The 21,479-nt window shown below is 37.6% G+C and overlaps 1 protein-coding gene across 2 annotated transcripts in view; it reads left to right on the top strand.

The window, feature by feature from the left end:
* Window positions 1-20,382, top strand: part of FAM193A (family with sequence similarity 193 member A) — an 88,277-nt gene extending 67,895 nt beyond the window's left edge. For both annotated transcript variants that reach the window (XM_054201848.1, XM_054201846.1), the window contains 9 exons: window positions 1,794-2,045; window positions 4,437-4,635; window positions 5,912-6,184; window positions 6,527-6,809; window positions 9,063-9,249; window positions 11,099-11,329; window positions 13,199-14,042; window positions 16,756-16,837; window positions 19,501-20,382. In XM_054201848.1, coding sequence (XP_054057823.1) covers window positions 1,794-2,045; window positions 4,437-4,635; window positions 5,912-6,184; window positions 6,527-6,809; window positions 9,063-9,249; window positions 11,099-11,329; window positions 13,199-14,042; window positions 16,756-16,837; window positions 19,501-19,594 — 2,445 coding nt within the window. In that variant the 3' untranslated portion in view covers window positions 19,595-20,382. The remainder of the gene's footprint in view (window positions 1-1,793; window positions 2,046-4,436; window positions 4,636-5,911; window positions 6,185-6,526; window positions 6,810-9,062; window positions 9,250-11,098; window positions 11,330-13,198; window positions 14,043-16,755; window positions 16,838-19,500) is intronic.
* The last annotated feature ends 1,097 nt before the right edge of the window (window positions 20,383-21,479 follow it).

The raw sequence follows: 21,479 nt of genomic DNA, 5'->3' as shown, positions 1-21,479 counted from the left end.
ATGAGATTATGTAAGTGTATTTGCCTTAGGGAAGCAAACTAAAATGCATTTTTTCTTCTGTCATTATCTGCTGGGGTTGCTCATTTACTCAGTGTCTTTAGTCCCTTTGGATTTCTTTTCATGCTCAGTACCCAAAGGTTGGTCAGAATTGGATTTTAAATCTCACCATACTGTTTGACATCTTTTTTCCATTTTCCTTTGTTACTAGATTAGTATTGGTTTCTTGATAATACTAACTTTTTTATGGGAAAATTATTTTTCCTCCCTATACACCTAATTAATTCAATCATTGTATTTGGTTTATGAAATCTTTGGTTGTTAAAATATACCTTGTGTCAAAGGCTGTAATGCTTTTAACTGATAATGAAGAGTTATTTGTTTCTGAGAGGAAGGCATATTGAAGAAGAATACCACCTGTCAATTCTTTTCTAGAAAGCTAAGTTAGCTAGCGTTGCTTTTTGAAAAAATGCATACTGACACATTTCTGGGAAGAAATAGCAATCAGGAAATGTTCCTGGTGTGGCGTCTGGTAAAATTATCTTTCAGTGAAATGGCAGTGGCAGGAAAAAGTACTGATCTGAGAGAGGGAAATGGAGCTGCTCTTTCCTGGGCTGCTTTTCTTCCAAAGTCTTGAATCCTTTTAAGACAACAGAGGCTAATGATAGCTTGAGATCAGTAAAAGGTTCCGATAAGGCATGGATTGATGTGATTATGAAATTTTTCGTGAGAAATGTCTGCTTCACACAATCACAGAATAGTTGAGTTTGGAAGGGACATCTGCAGATAGTCTAGTCCAGCCCTCCTGCTCAAAGCATGGTCATCTAGAGTGCTCAGCACTGTGTCAGGTGTTGAGTATCACCAAGGATGGCAGCTCCAGAACTGGTACAGGTAACATGTTCCAGTGTTCAACCGCTCTCTCAGAAATAAATAAATGCTTTAAGCATGAGTGGAATTCCTATATTTCAGTCTCTGCCCATTTCCTCTTGTGTTTTCACGGGATACCACTGAGGGGGAGCCTGGCCCTGCCCTCTTTAGTCTCCTCTTCCCTGCCTAGTCAGGGAACACACACTGATAAGATCCCCTTGAGTATTCTCTTGAGGCTGAACAGTCCCAGCCCTCTTAGCCCCTCCTTGTATGACAGATGCTTCAGTGCCTAACTCATCTTTGATCACTCACTGGACTCATTCCATTGTGTCCATGTCTCTCTTACTGGGGAGCCCAGTACTGGACCCGGCACTCCAGATGTGTCTCACCAGTGCTGAGCAGAGGGGAAGGATCACTTCACTTGATATGCTGGCAGTGCTCTGCCTAATGCAGCTTAGGACTACTTCCAACTTCATCAGCTAATCAACCCTTACTACTACTTTCTGCACATTTCTGCAGCATTTATTGTGTAAAATAATAATCCTGTTTGATTATTTTTTTTTTTGTAGTGGGGTAAATAATTGCCTAGTAAGGATCAAATGCTGTCAAGATTCGCATTCCTGTTCTTGATTATCTGTATCAGTATCTCACTTGTCACTGATAGTGGACTTTAAGAATCTGTATAGTATGAAATGCTGTCAATTTTTAAGGCATTCTTTTCTTAACTAAGATAAAGATCCTCCAGTAGTGCTTTTATTTCATTATGAGGTTTTTCCATTGGTATTAGATGAAAGAATTCTGTGGATGCTCTGAAAATATTAATTCATGTATGTACATTAATAATTACTAAGAAAAAAAAAAAAGGATGGGGGAAATATCTGATTTTATTGTAGTAGATTAAAAGAATTATTTTCTTTTTTTTCTTACAGGCTGACCAAGGTCCAAATGCTTGTGAATGTCACGTTTGTAAACAAGAAGCCTCAGGTCTAACAGCCTCTGCACTTGCAACTGGACGCCTGCCTGCTGGCCACCAGTTTATGAATCCTGAAAAACCTGCGCATCCTGCACTTCATCTTTATCCTCACATCCATGGACATATACCATTGCATACAATTCCTCATCTGCCTCGTCCACTTATCCATCCCACCTTGTACACAGCTTCTCCCTTTACACACAATAAGGTGAGCCTGATGAAGGAGATGGATGGATGCATCCTAGTCCCAGGAAAAATACCGTACACCTGTATAAACTAGAGTGACTGAGTATCAGTGAAACCATGAAAGTTGCTATAAATTGTGGTGTGTTTATAGTAGTCCTTTTGGAGGGAATAGCAAGGGGTAGGGAATAGGACATATTCAGAACTGGTGGAAGGTTCATACAGGGCTTAAGGGTAGCTTTTGTCAGGAAGACTGATAATTTCCTTGCTGTGATTAGAAAGAATGTGGAGTCAAATGAGTCTTCAGTGGTGGAAACAGTAATGGGACTTTAGTCAGTGTGATAGGACTAATTAAATCTTCATTTCCTATGTATTGAAGGTCAAAATTTAATATTCCATTTTGGCAATAATATCCTGAGGTTTCTAGTTCAAAATATTAGTGACATAATATTTTTTGAGACAATTGAGGTGTAAGAGTCTATTTTTAAGTGGTTTTGTGCTTTGAGAGAACTTGCTGTTTTGCAAGTTCTGCAAAATTCTTTTGACCCAAAACTTGTAAGTAATAAACAAGTTAAAGGTGTGTAACAAGGATTGGGACCACATGACTACTTTTCAGAAGTAAGAGTCAAAAGCAAGAATTATTATTAATGTGGCACTGTTTCACATAGTATTTAAATCAGTTGAACTGTGGGTGCTGCTGAAAGGGGCAAAGCCTTTGTCATTAGGTACATATTTCTGTTATCTCCCTTTCATCTGTTCCCATGATCCTGTGGTTGCAAGGAGAGTAGACTAGTTCACTAAAGTGACTATATACTTTTACCATCCTTAACATCCACTTTCTTTTTTCCTGTCTTACCAGTGTCTCTTCCTTATCTTTGTTGCAGTGCACCAGTTCCTTAACTGCAGTGTGCCAGGCTGCCATTTCTCAAGAGTCCACTGCTGTTCTCCTGAAACCCCTAATTCTTGTACCTCACCTTCTGTCAGTCTTCCAGAGCTCTTCTTGCATCCCTTATAGCAGTCTACTCAAACTCCCATCCTTTATTTCTGCTGTCTTTCCTTTCAGAGGACCTTTGTGTCATGGAACATCTGCAGCACACTGTCAAGGCTGCACCAGAAGCGCCACGCAGAGTAGCAGGCTGCTAGCACCGAGTGCCTTCGTAATGCAGGCCAGATCTATTAGCTCTGGCACAGCACCTGAACCAGCTGGGCTCCATGTATTTATGTTATGCTGGAGCTAAAAAGACATATGTGGAAGCTGAAGCTTTAGGGAGCTTTTGCCTTTGAAGAGTCAGCTGAATTCAGCAGAGCTGGTAGTCCGTGAGCTAATAAGCCCTGCTGGATCAGGGTTGCTTCATCATGGATAGTCTGTTCTGCCTTGTGAAGTGTTTCTTTGTACTCGTGTATATGAGTTTTTCTTTTATGTAGGATATTCTAGTATTCCAGTCCCTCCCATCTTCACCATTAGTCAGATAATGAAATTCCTTCTGTATAGAAAAAGGAGACTAGGTATATAAGTAAGTTTGCTTGACCATAAACGTTTAGACTTTCATGTCAGAAATGTTACTGGACTTAGCTGATATTTTTGATATCTATGTCTATTTCTAGTGCGAGAGTAGAACAAAATCACTTTCCTTGGCTTTTTTAACATGTAACAATAATCGAACATAATAGTTGCATTGTACAAGGTCTCTGGAAGAGAGTTACTTTTAGAAAGTGAGTAAACAATTTCATCCAGAAGAAATGGGATGAACAATTTACCTCTATAAAACAAGAAAAAGCATGTTCCCTCTTTCCATTCCCCCTCCCCAGTTGCTTCTTAGAATAAAATTGTGTATTCTTTGCCTGTTAAGTTTTAAGTTAGGAACCTGTTAATACTTGGAGATAAAAAAAGCAGAAGAATATAATCAACTTCAAAATTACGTTTTCAAACAATAAGTGTTTTATTTTTCTACTGCGCTCATTTTCAATTCTGAAGCATTTGTAATCCTTTTATCACAATTGTCTTATGTGGTAATGATTATCATGTCACAAAGGATTGGTTTTGGCAGCTTGGGCTTTGAAAGGTAATAGTTCCTACCAGGTTCGACATTCATAGAAATACTGCTTTTAATTAAAAATGAGGGCCTACCAATATATATTAACCCAAGTATTTTTGAAGAATGCTTTTTTGTATTAATCTGTTAGCTGAATTCAGAAACAATGTTTGTGATTATAAAATACATACATACAGTCTGTGTAATATATTATCTGCATGAAAAATCAACAAATCAGTCTTTTTATCATTCTGGGAAATATTGTTCATTGTGCCTTTTATAATGCCTTTCAAAATTGAAACACTGTGATTTGAATATTGCTGTTGGAGTGACTGTGTAAGCAAACAGAATATTAATGAGGAAAATACTCTTTATTTTTGTAGGCATTACCACCAGCTCCAGTTCAGAATCATACAAACAAGCATCAAGTATTCAATGCATCTCTCCAAGATCATATTTATCCAAGCTGTTTTGGGAGCACTCCAGATTGGAATAGCTCTAAATTTATAAGTCTTTGGGGATCAGAGATGATGAATGACAAGAACTGGAATCCTGCTACATTTTTGCCTGATACAATTCCTGGTGAGGGTTTGTTACTACTTCACACTGACTGGTTAAAAGCCTTATGTTTTGAAATGGAGCGTGGCAATTTTTTCTAGGAATGGTAGGTTTCATCATCATGGTTTTATGAGACAGGATTCCAGCAGAGATTTGCTTCTATTTCTACTCCAGTGGGGTTGAAAATGGAAAAATTAATTTTTATGTACAGGGGAGAGGGTGCTAAAGGCAAAAGAATAGCACAGTATTTTTCACCTACGGTCATTGTAGAGGTAATTTTGTCTTCAGAAGTTCAGGGTTGCACAGAAATAAGAATTAAGGGGAAATTTAAATAACTTTTGGTCTTCTGCCACAAAGGCTTGCTCTTTTTCTACAGGGTCATTACCACCACACTGGTAATATGGTACTAATCTTACTTCCTATAATGCGCAGAGATAACTGCATTGTCATTCTAAAAGACAAAGGCATAAATCAAGCAGTAGATTAATTTAAGCCAGGAAGCCTTTGCAAATACTAATGGTTAAAGTGAAAGAGAATAAAAGAGAAATAACAACATACCTTTCCATTTGCATCATAGCAAGTGTTAAATACCTATTTTATTTCATTTTATTTGACTTGTATGAAAAAGGAAGCTTGGTTTTATGTGTTGGCTTTTTTTCAGACTGATCTGCTGCTAACTTGTGTCAAGCTACTACTGATTTTTAAAAGGAAAGGAATTAAAAACCTCCAGAAAACTTCCCCAGTAGCATAGCTCATCCATTTATAAATGTCTTTATGGGTAACTGTTCTAATAGATGGTTAGTGGCAAGCTTGTGTGAAAGGTCTGTCACAAAGGGGTTACTGTAGCTAGCTGGAATTACCAACAAGTAAAGATAAGATTTATGCAGTTCTATTGATAGAAGGTATGTTGTTCCTGCTTGAACTGTTGCTTGGCTAACCTGGCCTTCAGATATCGAAGGTTATATACTTAACATGTAAAATGGTGTCCAATTTTAGTTTTTAAATTATAAATGGCTAAAGGTAGCATCTTCGCTACTTGTTAACACACATTTAGTAGTGTTCTTAAAATTATAACGTTAAAGTTTTTGACTTCTGCTCTGAGACTTCTTTTTGTTACCTCTATGTTATCTGGGTGGGAGAGAGGGGCAAAGGAGCATCACTTCACTAATCCTACCAAGCCAACACTAACAATATATCCTTGCTTGCCTGCAGCTAAATTATTGCATGTTTAATTCTAAGTGCCATAAAGACAATTCTGTAACTCTGTGATTCTTAATTACTATGTGTGTTTCAATTGAAGGGAGTGATATATTAGCACCAGCACTCTCAGAAATAAGACCCGAAGCACTTCCTACTACATCTAGCAATGAAGCAACAGCAGTTACTGACAGCAAAGAGAAGAAAAATGCTGCAAAGAAGAAATGTCTGTACAATTTCCAGGATGCCTTTATGGAAGCTAATAAAGTTGTCATGGCAACCTCTTCTGCCACTTCTTCTGTCTCCTGCACAGCAACTACGGTGCAGTCGAGCAGCAACCAATTCAAAGTATCATCTAAGAGACCTTCATCGATAGGTAAGGATTTGTAATGCACACACTGCTTAGTGACTGACTCAAGTACATTTAGCTAGCTATAAAGATTTATATGTGTTCATTTTAGTAATATTATGTATCTTGATGATTTTCATTAATCGCTGTTCTTGCTACTCTTGAGTTGTAGTATCTGTACTCCTGGATTAAAGAACTTCATGAAAGACCTTGATGTTAGAGTTTGTGACTGAATAGAAAGGTGTTGTAATACTACTCCATTTTTACAGAAGCTGAGAACATCCATCATGTTGCATGATTGTTTGGATAGTTAATAGACACTTATTAATTACTTTTAATTGTAAGTGGTTTATTTTTTCCCCAATTTAGGTGAAGTGTTCCACAATATTAATAAAGAAGACCATAGACATTCTGCACCAGTCGCACCACGAAATAGTCCTACCAGTTTAGCATCCCTCCCTTCGCTGTCTCCTGCTGCACTGTCTCCAGCCTCTACACCACATCTTCCAAATCTTGCTGCTTCTTCTTTCCCCAAAACTGCTGCAACAGCCCCTGGATTTGTGGATCCGCATTCAGGTCTTTGTCCTACTACAGTTGCACCTCCTACTTCAACCACAGACAGCTCTGTAAGTGCCCCACCAAGTGTCTGCAGGTAAGTTTGTTGTTCATTTTTTACAATAGAAGGGGAATTAAAATACAGATACCTTTTACCCTTTGCCGATGGTTGTAGCCTGAAAGAAGAGCTGTCTGTGTTCAGCAAATGAGACTGAGTTCTGATACTTAGCGTGCAACTTGGTGTGAGACTTTACGGATATGTTTTCCATTGCAGAACCTACTTACTGAGTTTAGAGGCTTAAAAATGAATGAATGCTCACTTTTAGAGATGTCACCTGGGATAAATAAGTCAAGCTCTATTTCTTTCTTACACTATCATTGTGAGTAGTGATCGCTGCTGCTGAGACACAAACCTGTTGTATCAGTTTTCCGTCATTTTGGCATTACATGGCAAGCAGGAATGAAAAGCTGTGAAAAATCTAAGGAGTCTGTAGACATATCTAGCTCAACCTATAAAAAGGTCATATGTAGTCTTGAAAACTGCCACATAGTAACACATTTTCCTGACTGGACTTCAGACTTAGGTATCAGTCCCACCATTTATATAGTGCGTGTAGTGTGAAAGGATGTTTTGATTTCCAAAGGTTATCAAAGGTTTGGAGGTTGGGAGGAGTTTGGAGCTGTCTGGAGTGTTATGTACTGTGGCAGACAGACTATGGTGCCAACTCTTCAATATCTCCGATGAGCGCAGGTATAACAAAAAAGCATTTGAGTCTTTGCTTCAAGTACTCTTGACCCGTAAGGCTGTGGTCATGGTTGCTATGAATGTGGTCTGCTCGCTACTGCAGTAGTTTTCAGAAGACGATGTGAGATTTAGGCAGAGTTAGATAAATGCATACCTGAAGTGCTTCTAAAAATGCCCTTATTTCTGTTATATATGCCCTTAAATTCTGTTTTATTGATGCTATCATAAAATAAGTAGTTCTTCTTTCATGCTCAAGAAATTGTAGCAAATTTTGTAAAGAAACTTTCTTTCTTAGTGCAGGGAGAGAATTGAATATAGGCTATTTAGCACAATAGAAATCAAACTTCTATCATCATCTCCAGGTACTAACATGATAAAGTAGTTTTAGTTTGTAAGGAATGAACTGGGAGAGAACCCAGAAACAATTGTTGCAGTCTCTATGGATGATCAGCGCTGTGCTATAATGGGAAAAACTGCTTTATGCTCTAGTTTTTCAGTCTAGCGATCGAGCAACAGAACTAATGAAGCCTTGATTTCTGTGGAATTGTATCTGTTACCCCTAGCACATGCTATTGGGCGCTGTAATGCTAACTCTCAACAGGCAAGAAAGGGTGATGCAAGGGCTGCTCAAACTGACTAGTCAGAATCTTTGCACTGGCTGGCAGTATTTCCTGTTACATGCAACAGTTTTGCATGCCTTTTCCATAACTAGGATACTGAAGTTGAACAATTTTTCCTGGTCACTAATTCTTGAAAAACTTACAGGGCTGGGGGGGGGGGGCATGGACAGGAAGGAAGGGGTCAGTGGAGATAGAAAGAAGATTCACTTATGTTTTGCAGATAAGGCAAATTTATGGCCTGTTTTCACCTTTCTAACATAAGAACAAAGAAATACTAATACTAGATGAGTGGATTTTTTAAAAATACTTTTTACTTTTGAAGCAAGATCACATCAGTTTTAGAAGAACTAGACAGTTGGGTGCACAGTTCTGCAGAGCTTTGGAGGGAATAAACTGCTATGTACCTGCTTATTGAAGAGATGTGCTGGTATTTCCCCTTGAAAATAAAGCTGCAAACAGCGTAATGGGAACATTTTGGTTTTAGCTGACCTTGAATTTTTTAAGTCAAGAGCTTGAAAATCTGCCTAAAACCAGGGGATTTTAAAGGTAAGTTGAGTACTTTGCAACTGCACAGCTCTCTTCAGACCACAAGTGATGACATGGGCAGCAGTTTCAAAACCATTCCATTTTAAAAAGCTAAAATCACTACTTCTGAAACTATTTTACCCATTTAAAGCCAGGAAGAACAGTTCCAAAACTCATTCTCTACGCTGCTCATTCAGTGAGTCACTAAATGAGTTTTTATAAATCACTTTCTCATGTATCTGCTTATCTTGCTGCTTAGTTTTGAGCTTCTCTATTTGCAAGCTACTGGATGAAGGCTTTAGGATTTGATGCGTTGCTGGTGGCTGATTTCCCAGTTTGAGAGTCTTTGTTCCTAGTAGATTTACATGTAACTGTATATGGCTTTTTGTTATTTTTTTTTCCAAATACCTTATTTATTGTAATCTAGAGTTTTTATAAGCTTTTTCTTAATTTAACATAGTGATCCTGACTGCGAGGGCCATCGTTGTGAGAACAGTAACACATATGATCATCAACAGTATGATGGAGAGGAGAGCCAAGACGAAGACAGCTGTTCAGAGCATAGCTCCAGTACCTCAACATCCACAAATCAGAAGGAAGGAAAATACTGTGACTGCTGTTACTGTGAGTTCTTCGGCCATGGAGGAGTAAGTTGTTGGATTTAAATTTTTTTTTTAATTTGCTTTTTTGTCACTTACTCATCATTGATTGCATGTGATTTATCAGACTGCAACTAAGGGGGTGGTGGCATTGGAGCTCGATCAAGAGAAGTAGTAAGAGGAGCATGGTTAGAAAGTAGTTTTCCTCTTTGAAATGAAGAATTGAAACACACCTTTGCAATTGAAAGCAATTCAAGAGCAATAAAAATGACTGAAAGACTTAGGAAGCAGCTGACTTGGATAATAGATACCATGCTTGACTGAAACTGCAAACAGGCGCATTCAGCCATTTAAATAACTTCACAAAATTCTTGCACTCATCTGTAGCAGATTAATTATAAATAATGCAAAGAGTTTGGGTAAAAGTACACTTAATATACATTTATTCTTTTTAAAGTGTTCGTAGCAATTTGAGCCATTCTCCCATCTGTAAAAGCTGCAATCCTCGAAGTATTCACTTTAATTTGATTTTTAAAAAAAGAAAAAAGAAACTGTGCTTACCTAGAATTTAGGCAGTGTAAGTTTAAATTATACTTTTATCAAAGGAAAGTCCGAAGTGTAATTTCCCTATTTTCAGTATTACAGTTTACTGATGCATTTTGATAGGCGCTTTCTTGTATCTGTATTTAAAGAGTGTTTTGAAGAAACTATGAAGTTCTAAAGGATGCAGGTTATACAAAATCTTTTTCCTTATGTTCTTTATTTTAATACTTAACACTTTGTTTGAAGCATCCTTACGTTAATGTCATACCAGTAACATGTCTAGTAAATTCTTTTAATCATATCTTTTCATTTGCACAAAAGAAATGCTAAAAGCTGTTGTCACACTAAATTTTTTTAACTTAAATTTTTATTTTCCTGCTGGCTTCATTTGTAAATATGTGTATAGTCTGTTTTAATAATCAGTTAACTAGTAGAATTTGAGTCTCTGGCATTTTTTTCCTATTTGAAGTAAAAGCTCAGTTTATTTGCCATGTATTTAGGGCTCGAAGTGAAGTAAAAGCCCTTGCCCTGTAGCTGAAAGCGGCAGGGAGGGGATCCCATTTCTCATTGCACGTTCCCACCATGTCCATGATTGATCTGTGTTTGATAGTCATCTGATTGCACAGTAAGTTATTCATTTTGCTGAAGTGGCAGAAAACTACAGGATTTTTAAGTTAATAGGCTTTCTTTTCCTGGTTTAATGAGTTGAACTGGTGTAGCTCCAAACAGATGGGCACCAGATCTGGTGCAGGAGGGGAGAGGGTAAGGCAGCGGGAGGGGAGGAGGAATGAGGAGTTGAGAGGTAGGAGCGGTGGTTGGGAATACAGAAACGAAACATGACGCAAGGATTCAACTTGCAGCAGCATTAAAGTTATTGATGCGACTCTGCTGGAGGTATGCTGGCACGCTTCAGTGCAGGCTAATCAAGCCTTCACAGTTACAGCCCAGAGACCCATGTAGCACAAACGCTGAAACAGACTTCATAGAAAATGGAAACAGCAGCAAATGTCTGCTCCTTTCAAATATTCAAATGTGGTATACCAATCACAAGAGAATATGGAAATCTCCTTTTTTGCTTTTAAAGGCATTTCTTTGTCTTCTCCCTGTGCATTCCTCTACAAGATCAGTCAGTCTTTCAGTTGGAAAATACAGTTCACAAGCAAGCACCAAGTCCAACAGGTTTCTTGCATGTTAAATACACCTTCTAGGTACACATACAAACAATAAGGAGTTTGATATTCAGGTTTGGACCTTCCAGGGTATTTTAAGGTCTCTGAAATTTCAAAATCTCAAAGGTATTAGGTCAGTGAAATATTTACATTTAGTCACTAAATTTTTGTCTCGTGTCCTTCAGCCTCCAGCTGCACCAACCAGTAGAAATTATGCAGAGATGCGAGAAAAGCTTCGTTTACGTCTAACTAAAAGGAAAGAGGAACAGCCGAAGAAACCAGATCAGATCTCTGAAAGGGAAAGTGTTGTTGACCACCGAAAGGTGGAAGACTTGCTACAATTTATAAACAGCTCTGAAACCAAACCAGTAAGCAGTTCTCGGGCAGCCAAGCGAGCCAGACATAAGCAAAGAAAGGTAAGACATAAAAGTATATTTATCTTAGACTTCATGTTTTTGAATCTGTATACTCTCTGTAAGTATACTTCTGTATGCTGACTTTATAATAATGGTATAATTGTTTTCTGTGTAGTTTGTGGTACACTACTTGTTTGTATATACACAGCTAGCTTACCTGTTCTGATGCTGCCTGAGGAGTTACATAGTAGGCTGGGAAGATTCCTCACAGTGTCATTGTCATGTGTTTTGTTGCAAATTAGCTTTATACTGGATTTTTCCACACTTTAGAAAGCTATTTCTAAGTCTCAGAAATGTTAAGAATTTGATTGTTTTGTAGAATTGACATTTAAAAATGGGGGAAATTAAAAACCTAGTGTTTCTTTGTTGGGATAATGGTTACAACAAACTATCTCTGTAAGAAGCCAGGAAACATAAGGTCAGTGCTTTTATGAGAGTGCAAAAGTCAAGATTTCATCTTTTTAGAATGATTGCACTGGGCACCTTGCTGTCCTCATTGAAAGAGGTTAAGCGCTGTGCCACATGATGACACAAAAGGCTATCCCAAGCTGGAGTGAAGTGGCAAGCTGCAGAGATGGGGCAGGGAAGAAAAAATTACGAGTTGCTTTCAAATGGAAATTGGCAAAAACATTTCTAAAAAAACTCTGAAGTGTAACAGTAAAATTATTTTTTTTTTTAAAACAGTATTTGCTGAGTTAATAGAGGAAATATATTTATTCTTATTAAGTTGAACAAGCAGGAAATTGGCTTTTCTTACTGCAATTCAAGTATCACCCTTAGGTATAAAGTTCAAGGTGCAATGAGGTTGCTGAATGTTTTTGGATTCTGCTAAGTACGTTGTGTGACCACACTGTAAATATTTCTTGTTTGTCGATTTGCTTGCTGGCACTAATTCTTCATTCTTTAAATGCGTCCATGGGCTTGGAAGACCTGATATTCACAAGTTATATTCTTTATGTTCGTGTTGTAGCACTCTTCATCAACTTGAGGGCTTAGTGAGTTATTTTTAAATAAAATTCACTTTGCTCTTGCAATGTCGTTTGAGCATAAGAAGTGGAAGATTTTCATAGGGTTTTTTGCATGACTTCTATAACTGTGGAGAGAGTAATCCCATACAGGCACTTCTAAATGTGCAAGAAAATAAATGGATGTGATTGTTCTCACTGTGTGACTTTCGTTTTGCTAATGATGCAAGATCAATGCTGCACAGATAAGTTTTAACTATTTGCAGTAATGGCTGGGAAAAAATCCCTTGTGTCTTTGTTTCATATTGTTAATGAACTTATGGCTGACAACAGAAAACTTTACCATGCCTAATATTTTTGGCAACTTTCAATGTAGCTTTAATGTGCTTAGTCTTTTGCTGTAAAATGTTTTTAATGTTCTCTTCCTAATGTTCATGAACAGAGGAACTCTGCTAATGTTCATGAAAGAGAGCAACTCTGCTACCATAGTAAGAGAACAGGTAAACAATGCAACATGATGCAAACCTGAGTTACCTTAGTAATAAAGGCAGTTGTTGAGGATGAAGCTGAATGTTTTGTTTTCAGCAGTTTTTTGTGGTTGTAGAAACTTTGATATGGAGTTAGGCTTAGCAGTAGCAAAGAGAAGATCAACAGTAGGTATTAACAACAGTCAAATATGTTACAGAAAAATAGAAAATAGAAGTATAGAAAGGACTTTAACGTACTTTAAAGGGCAGCTTTTGTATAAATAGTTATTTGCCTATGCGCGGTTTTCTGGATTACGTATCTTCATATGTTAACATCCTAGGATTTATAATGTTCATAGAGAAAAGTAGTAATAATCTCTAAAACTCTGATTTCCAAACTATTTGTCAATTTCAATAAACCTATTGTTATTTTGTAGCTTGAAGAAAAAGCTCGACTTGAAGCAGAAGCCAGGGAGAGGGAGCATCACCAGTTGCTTGAGGAACAGAGGCGGCGAGAGGAAGAAGAGGAGGAGAGGCTGAAACAAGAATTACAACGGCTTCAAGAACTTCAGCAGTTGCGGGCTGTAAAGAAAAAGAAGAAAGAACGAACAAGTAAAGACTGTCAGAAGGTGGACATGCTTACTCGAAACTGCCAGGCAGTGAAGGAATCTGTCCCAAATGCACCCGAAGACATTCAGAATGGTACACTTGAGCAATCAGAAAAGATAGAAACCTCCTCTGGTTCACTGTCAAGACACGTGAATCATACAGAACAGAGGCCAGTTTCGGAGACAGGCTGTGAACTATCCAATCCTGTAAACACTAGAGACTCCAAGCTGCTTTATCAGAAAGAGGGGAGTGTAAAGCAGCATGAGCCCCTCTCTTTTCTGCTCGATATTATGCATCAACATAAAGAAGGAAACAGCAAACAGAAACTAAAGCAGATAAACAAACCGTGTGCTGAACAAGTGAAAAAGTCTGTTGAATCCCCCAAAGCAGCTGAGATTCAGACTAAAACCAGAAACCAAATAGAATCCAAAGCAAAAGCAGCAGAGCTGCCAACACTTGCAGAACCTAAAAAAGAGGAGAAGAAATTAAACAATAACAACAAAAAACAGTTGAACCATGTAAAGGAAGAGAAAGTACCCGTAACAAGTGAATCCCCTTCACCAAGCGAACAGCAACAAAATAATAAGCTAATACTTGCGGATTCTCTTCAACCAAAAGGCAAGAACAAGAAAAATAAGAAGAAAAAAGGGGACAAAGTCAACAATTCCATTGGTAAGAGTATAAAAGTTGAAGAACTTGTAATGTTTTTTATTGTTACCAATACAGAAGTTTGAAATCTTTATCTTCAGTCATTTCTGCCAATGTGAATTAGAGAAACAGGAAAACCAGTGTCAGGAAAGCTCAAGTCATTGTAATTATAACAACTAGGAGATAAATATACTTAGTATATGCATTATACTAAGTATGCATTTTACATTATATATGCATTTTACATTAGTAAACAGGTGTAGGATACTTTAAAGAATTAATAAATTAGCATATGCTGCTGGTTTTGTATGGGGTTTTTGTCAGTTAAGAAAGCCAGTCTCTTCCATAAAGCCTATCTTGCCTATAATAAATATTTAAAATAATTCAATAATACGCTGAAGTCCATTTTGAACTTCTTTAAAAGCAAGATTGTTTCTCATACAGCATTAAGAGTATAGTCTAAAGTTGGTCTTACTGTTTGAGCAATGAAAATAAGGGGTTTCTGCAGCCAAAGAATGATCATTCATGCATAAATTTGCATTTCTTGGTGGAAATAATTCCTTTTATATATTAATTAAATTAACAGTGAAGTAAGTACAAAAACTAATTTACTATTTTTTATTTGCCAGAGTGAAAACTTACAGTGGGATGTTAATTAGGTGATAATATTGAGTGTTTTCTCCATGTGACTATGAGTTTGTGCTAGTAAACAGATTTTCTTATTTATCTGATAGAAATAATTAAACCATAGAAGATTGAGTTGACTCAAACAAGTTGCACTTGCATAATGTTCTTTGCAACGTATCTTTTTGTTTTCCTGAAAACATCTAACAGCTAATACCAGAGTTGAGAACTGCATGCAGTGCTAGCTGGTTGGCTTTGTCAGCATGCTAATCTTCTACCATTCTTGGGCACCAGTTTATTCCTGTACATGCTTGGTCACTACTGGGACTGCCTGTTGGGATGGCAGTTCTGTGGTAGGGACATCTGTCAGCTCAGAGCACCCAGTCGTTCCCCTGGGATCACCCAGTAGTTGAGTGATCACAGTGCATAAATTAAACGCCCGTTCACCAGAATGACTTAAAATTGCAGTTCTCACTGCTGTTCTGTCTGGTAAGCACATCAAGGTACAAGACCTTAATCCTTGGGCAGTCTCTGCCAGTGTTTCACAACACTTATGTTTATTAAGCTTTGTTACAAAAAATGTAAACCAAATTCCTGGTTGTTGCAAGTGCTAGGTGTAGAGCCCAACTTTTTTTTTTTTTGTGGTTTCATGGTTGGGTTGAGTCAGCCAACCCGTCTTTCTTTTTAACTCTTCTTACGTTCAATGTTTCCATTCCACGTCAATCAAGCAGTGGTACAGCACTGAACCCTTTTCTCTCATACCTTAGTTCTTGTGCATACTGTGGTGTGGTGTGTTTGGGTTTGTTTGTTTTTTTTAATTTACCAAGAAGAATGTATACCTGTCATTGGAGTAAGACAAAACTCTAGAATTAGGAGCAGAAAGAGAAGACTGGAGACATTTGAAGGAGAAACTATTGAAGGGGTGGTGGTGGAGGGTGTTTACTGTAGGAGAACGTAGGAAGCTTCCTGCATCATCTTCTCCTCCCTGCCCCTCACCATTGTTTTCTGCTGCTTAAATCAGGGATAGTTAGAATTTCTGAAAACTAATGTTTAAATGTGAAAAAACCTAGGGATGTGTTTCTGAATTTATAAAGAGATAACTGTGCTGCTCTCTTCAGAGTCGGAGATGGATTGCCGCTTTGAGTAGTTCTGACTTCAGAACTACAAGAAAGATACTGGAATGTACAATTTTTCGTTTAGCTCTGGTTTCTTAAAGACATAGGACCTTTAGAAGAGCGTTGTTTGTTCTCGTAATCTCAAGGATTCTAGAGAGTCCTGATGTGTATGAGGTGTTTTCGGTTAGTTTCTCTGTCTCGCCCGTTTTGGAACGGGTTCTGAAGCTGTTTCAGAAATTAGATTGGAGTATATAGGTAGTAAGAAAAGAGACTTTAGGAGGAAAATGCTCAAATTGGTTTCTACAAAAACTTACACTTTCTGAAGCTTTTTTTTTTTAAAAAAAAGTGCAAGAGAACCATACACTGAGACAGTACGATATACCAACAGACTTTAAAGAGACTTTGTTTCTATACCCGAGGCGTAAATTCAGGCCATATTAAAATATTTTTTAAAACGTTTTTAAAAAAACTATCCTAATTGTAGGTAGCATGACTTAGACTCTTGCAGACACAGCCTGATGTGCACAGCTCCCAGATGGAGGGAGCACAGCAGCTCTACAAACCTTCTTTATAAATACCATTTTTAAATGTTTGTAAAGCTGCCTTTTTAGTGGTAAGGCCAACAAATTTCAGGCAGTCAAATGCTATTCATTAGCTGTCTGATTCATTGAGCCCTTTGTATAATTTGAACATTCTCATGTGTATTCCAGGTTAATGGCAGCTTTTGCAACCCATGCAGTCAGTAAATTTACTGTTGATTCATCTCTTCCTCATTCCCAGTGTGACTCCTTAAAGGCTGAGCGGAGGTACTAGTACCAGGTTTTTAAGAAGTGTCTTTCTTATTATAATTATTTATTCAGCCTAAACATGAATAATCAGTAGCCTACCAAGTTCAGGCAGTTCTCTAGAAACATCCTTAATGCAGCTTCTTCAAGCTTCTTCCTCTCCTTCTCCCCTCCTCATGGAATCTAATGTAGTATCATCCTTTTCCTTTGTAGATGATGTGTTTCTACCCAAAGACATTGATCTAGACAGCGTGGAAATGGATGAAACAGAGCGAGAAGTGGAGTATTTTAAAAGGTAAATTGCTGTAATAAAGCTGTTGTGCTGCTTCTGATGTGCCATGGTTTAATAAAAAAATAGCAAAACAAACCCCGGAACCCGCCACAACTTAATAACTAACTCCTAGCAGAAAAGCCCGTCCTGTACTGTGTTGTAACATAGCAAGTACTGTTACAGACATGGTGAATACTGTAACAATCACCAAAGCTGTAGATTTATGGGCACAGATCATAGCTAAGTAGCACAAATACAGAAATTAGTGCCAGAATCATTTATTTGTCCCTCAGGTTCTCATCAACGCTTTCAGAACATCCTTAGTTACCACTTTTTTCTATAAGCAGAGTTTGCATGAATATTTCTTTTATTATGCATGCAGACTAAATACTGACTAGTGTTTAAAAAAAAAATAATGAAAAATGTTATGTTAGGTGTTAAGTGTGAGTAAATGAAACTTACGTTTTAAATTTCAGAGCAGATACTTCAGAAAGGGTTGTTCATGATGTTTTCTTCTTTTTCTACGTAGGAGCTTTTAGTTTGGAGTTTTATATTGTACATGAAGTAGAGGTTGTACAACTGTGGGGTATTAGCTTATGCCAATCATAAAGAGGAGATGCTTATGCTAGTGCAGTGACAGTAAAAGAATAATACGAACCTGTGCTTGTGAATCTTCTTTCTTCTGTGCGTTTTGGTTGCTTTTGGGATTTATGCATCACATTAGTTACCTTTAAATTAGTCAAATATGAGCAGACAGCTCACGTTTAAATAATGTAGCACGTGTTCTTCCAAAATACTGAAATCGACTCAAATTTCTGTTCTTTAATGGTGGCTGGGTGTGTTAGTTTTCCATGAATAAATCTAGTAAGCGTGTCATCATGGCAGCCAAATCTGAAATGTTACAAATAAATCTGTTTCCTGCAATTGTATAATTTAGGAATCAACAGCAGTATTTCACAAAACAACTCAAGTAATTTGTTTAAAGGGTGGGTTTTTTAAGAAAGGGCTTTCAGTATGAATTTCAAGTTCTTTTCTAAATTTATATGGTTTTGGTAGTCTGTGTGCCTGGCATGTAATGTGTGTCTGGCTCTTGCAAGGGATAGACTACAACTACTTCTCTGTGCTGCTTATTATTACTATACAAAATGCGTGTGTCTGTGACTATTTATGGAGCTACAATGTACTAGAAGATGAATCTCTATTCTGAAAAAATATTTTTGAGTGGTGCCAATTAAAGGATATTTTTAAAACTGAAATGTAGTTTTATAGGTGAAATGTGACATATATTATGCTAGTGTTGGTATAGCATAAGACATTGTTATGGATTTCATGGAATATTCTTAGCTTCATTCAAGTTTGCAATATCTGTAACAAGAAAATAGAAAATTTCTTTTCACCAGTTCTCTACTCTCAATAGAACAAATGAAGCAGTGTCTTAAATTTGTGGAAGTGCAGCTGAACTTTGGGGATAAACTTGTCAAACATGATTCCAAATGAAAAGTTAACACTTTACTGTTTTATAATGAATTCAGTAATTGATGTAATCTACTCCTTTACTGTCATCTGTTATGAAGTGTGTGTAGCCATCCAATTTTTTGATGCATACTTGTTTAGAAAAGATCTCTGAAGTGCCCTGATAGGTGCTGTTCTAGGGGACAAAACCAGCTATTTAACACCATGAAGATACCTTTAGTGCGTATGTTTTCTATAATTTGATTATTTCCAACATAATACTTAAAAGGCTAGCAACATTGCTTGTTTTAATAACCCTCCATGGCAAAGAGCTGCACAGGCCAACTGAATTCGTACCTTTTACTGATAGTTTGTTAATTCATCACCTTTTCTTCTTGTTTTGTAGTGGCATAATAAATGGATACATTAGTTACACCCTGACTTCAGAATTAATTTTGCAAGCTACTTCTAACTTTAGCATAGAAAGAACAAAATAAGTTTAGTTCTTCTGACCTTCCACCGTACCTTTATATTTTGCTCCTTCTGTCTACTCCTCTCTTTTGGCTTTCAGTTAGAGAAGCTGTATAGCCTTCCAGGGAGGGGTATGCACTGCCTTAATGCTGTCATACAGCCTTTAGCCTAAACAAACTACACCTGGCCTCACTAAAGGACTGTCGCTGAAATACCTGCATGTGCCAACCTTTTTCAAAAGTTCTTCCATAAATTCAGTGAAAGTGAATAAGTGGATTTTTGTTCTAAAAGTGTTTTTTCCAGACGTGTGGGCTACTGATCTGCTGTATTATAAGCAAACCTTCTTTCTATAGGTCTTTGTCTCAAATGTAACTTTGATGTATTCAGAAGAGAAGCAGCAGTGTTCCATCCCATTGGTGCTTCTGCTTTATACGTTACCTAACACTCCTTCTTACTGTTAGAAGGTTTTCAGTAAATATGGCAATGTCAGCTCTGTTTCTAGTTAACGTTCAGCTAGCTTCTGTCTGCTAAATATGCAGTGTTCTTTGCTACTTCATTCACTTACTCTTGATGATGCAGTGGTGTTTAAAGTAATTTATGATGTGTTTGAGTGATGAACAAGTGATTTTTATTTTCTTAGGTGTGATTTTTTTTTTCTAAGAGGTTTTGCCTTTCTGAATGAGAGCTGCTTTTCAAAAGAGTAAACACCTGTGGTTTGATTGTAAATATATTGGTTTCACTTTATCACTCTTTTTTGTTTTCAGATTCTGCTTGGATTCTGCCAGACAGACAAGGCAGAGACTTTCCATCAACTGGTCCAATTTTAGCTTGAAAAAAACCACCTTTGCTGCACATTGAAATGACATAATATGGGGAGGGAACCCTGCAGGAATCAATGAACGACAACTCCACTTATCTGTCCTGCTGTGCTGAGAGCTTATCTGGTCTTGAGCCAGTGCTGCCTTGCCTTGTCCCCAGTGCTGTGTGGATCTGCACTGAACCCTTTGGCCTGATAATTCTTGCGGACTGAAAAATTGCCACTTTCTACCTGAATTTGTTAGCTTGTGTGCTTGTAGTCTGTGAGTGAGACTTACTTGATTGTAGCTGTATGCCGTTGGAGTTGGAACAATAGCTCTTTTCCATCTCCTTCTGAATGCCTTGGCCTCAAAGACTTTAAATTGCTTAGGCTTGGGTGGAGGCCAAAATACTAGTTTGCATCATCTGCAGTGGCTCCTGTCACTTCTGCATCTAGCTATGTTTTGTCATTCTGACTCCTGACAAAGGAATGGACCTAGTCAGTTGTGCTTTCATCTGCTCCAGAATTCTTCTGACATGACTTCATGAAAAAGAGGTTCTTATGGGACAAGCATTTCCTCAGTTCTTTCACAATCTACTGTTTAAGAGTGTACAAGTTACGCTATTTGTGTTTTGATTTTTTTTTCCTGACTTGTAGCCAGCTTGTGTAAGAATACTTGCAGAATGAGAAAATTTAAAAAAGAACAGTACTCACACTATCAAATCTGTTATAGAGTGTATAATTGTATTAACACTGAAGCCTAACTGGCTACTTTTTTAACATATTGTTAAGTAATATTAAAATCATGTCTTTCTTTTTGAAAGATGGAATACATTAGTATGGCAGAAGACTTGTGTCTTGCTTTTTTCTGCTTGGGTGGGGGAAGGGAAGAAAGAAACATACCCAAAAAATAGTGGTCTTCTAAACTAAGTTTCATCTTGGGTCAGAATTGGTCAGTCAATGCTGCTTAACGTGAATACGCAGTGAATGCATGTTCCTCTATCGCTGTTTGTTTGCCAGCTCACCTGATGGGAAAAACTGCTATCTGCTGGAGCAAGAAGGACTCCTGCTGAATGCTAGAATTAAGCTTGTGAATTCTGTGAATTACTGCAATGCTTCTATTTCAATAGATCATTTGTGAGAAGGTAATACAGAAATTTCCAATTTAATGTCAGTGCAGAAATTAAATAGGTAGGCTCAATGCTACTATCTTGTAAATAATTAACAACATAGTAACGTTCTACAGGTTGTATAGAATTGCCCAGCATGGAAGAAAACTGATACTTTAGGATTTTGATCTGTGTAAAGATACTGCACTTGTAAAAATTTTTCTGATACGGTGCTGTTTATTCAGAATAGAGACAACAGAAGCTTTCTTTTTACTTCTTTATGACCATACTTACCCAAATTATAAGCCAGTCTTCCATTATTATTTTTTTTAAGAAAACAGGACTTCTACTCAGCATGTATTTAAAAGGACAATATAGCTTCAAAGCCCACTAACATCCTTTTCTAGAACCATTCCGCACTTTTCTTTCTTCTACTTGTTAACACATATTTTTCTGTGGTACACCTGCTGGGCTTGGGACTGCTTTGCAAGACACAGTGTAATTACACTCAGCTTTGGACTTGAGAAGGTTTAATGGGTGATTGTTGTCCCCTATGAGGCCCAGATGCAGCAGGAGGATTGGTTGGCCACAGACCACTGAGATATCTAAAACTTCACATCCCTCTTGTTGATCCTGGAGCTCCTGTCCCACTGTGTTCTCCTGATACAGAACATAGTTGCTCAGCTTGTACCCAGCTTGTAGGTAAATGAGCCCTCAGTCTCCTCTTGTAGATGAGGGAATGACACAATACGAGTTCTCAAAATATAGTCCAGGGATGTAAAGGGGACAACTTCTATTATTCTTCTTAACATTCAGGTTGAGGAAGGGATCCATAGCT

The sequence above is a fragment of the Rissa tridactyla genome, chromosome 5 (assembly GCF_028500815.1).
Source record: "Rissa tridactyla isolate bRisTri1 chromosome 5, bRisTri1.patW.cur.20221130, whole genome shotgun sequence".
Taxonomy (NCBI): Eukaryota; Metazoa; Chordata; class Aves; order Charadriiformes; family Laridae; genus Rissa; species Rissa tridactyla.
The sequence above is the reverse complement of the archived record's forward strand: the minus strand, read 5'-3'. Positions and strand labels throughout refer to the sequence as shown.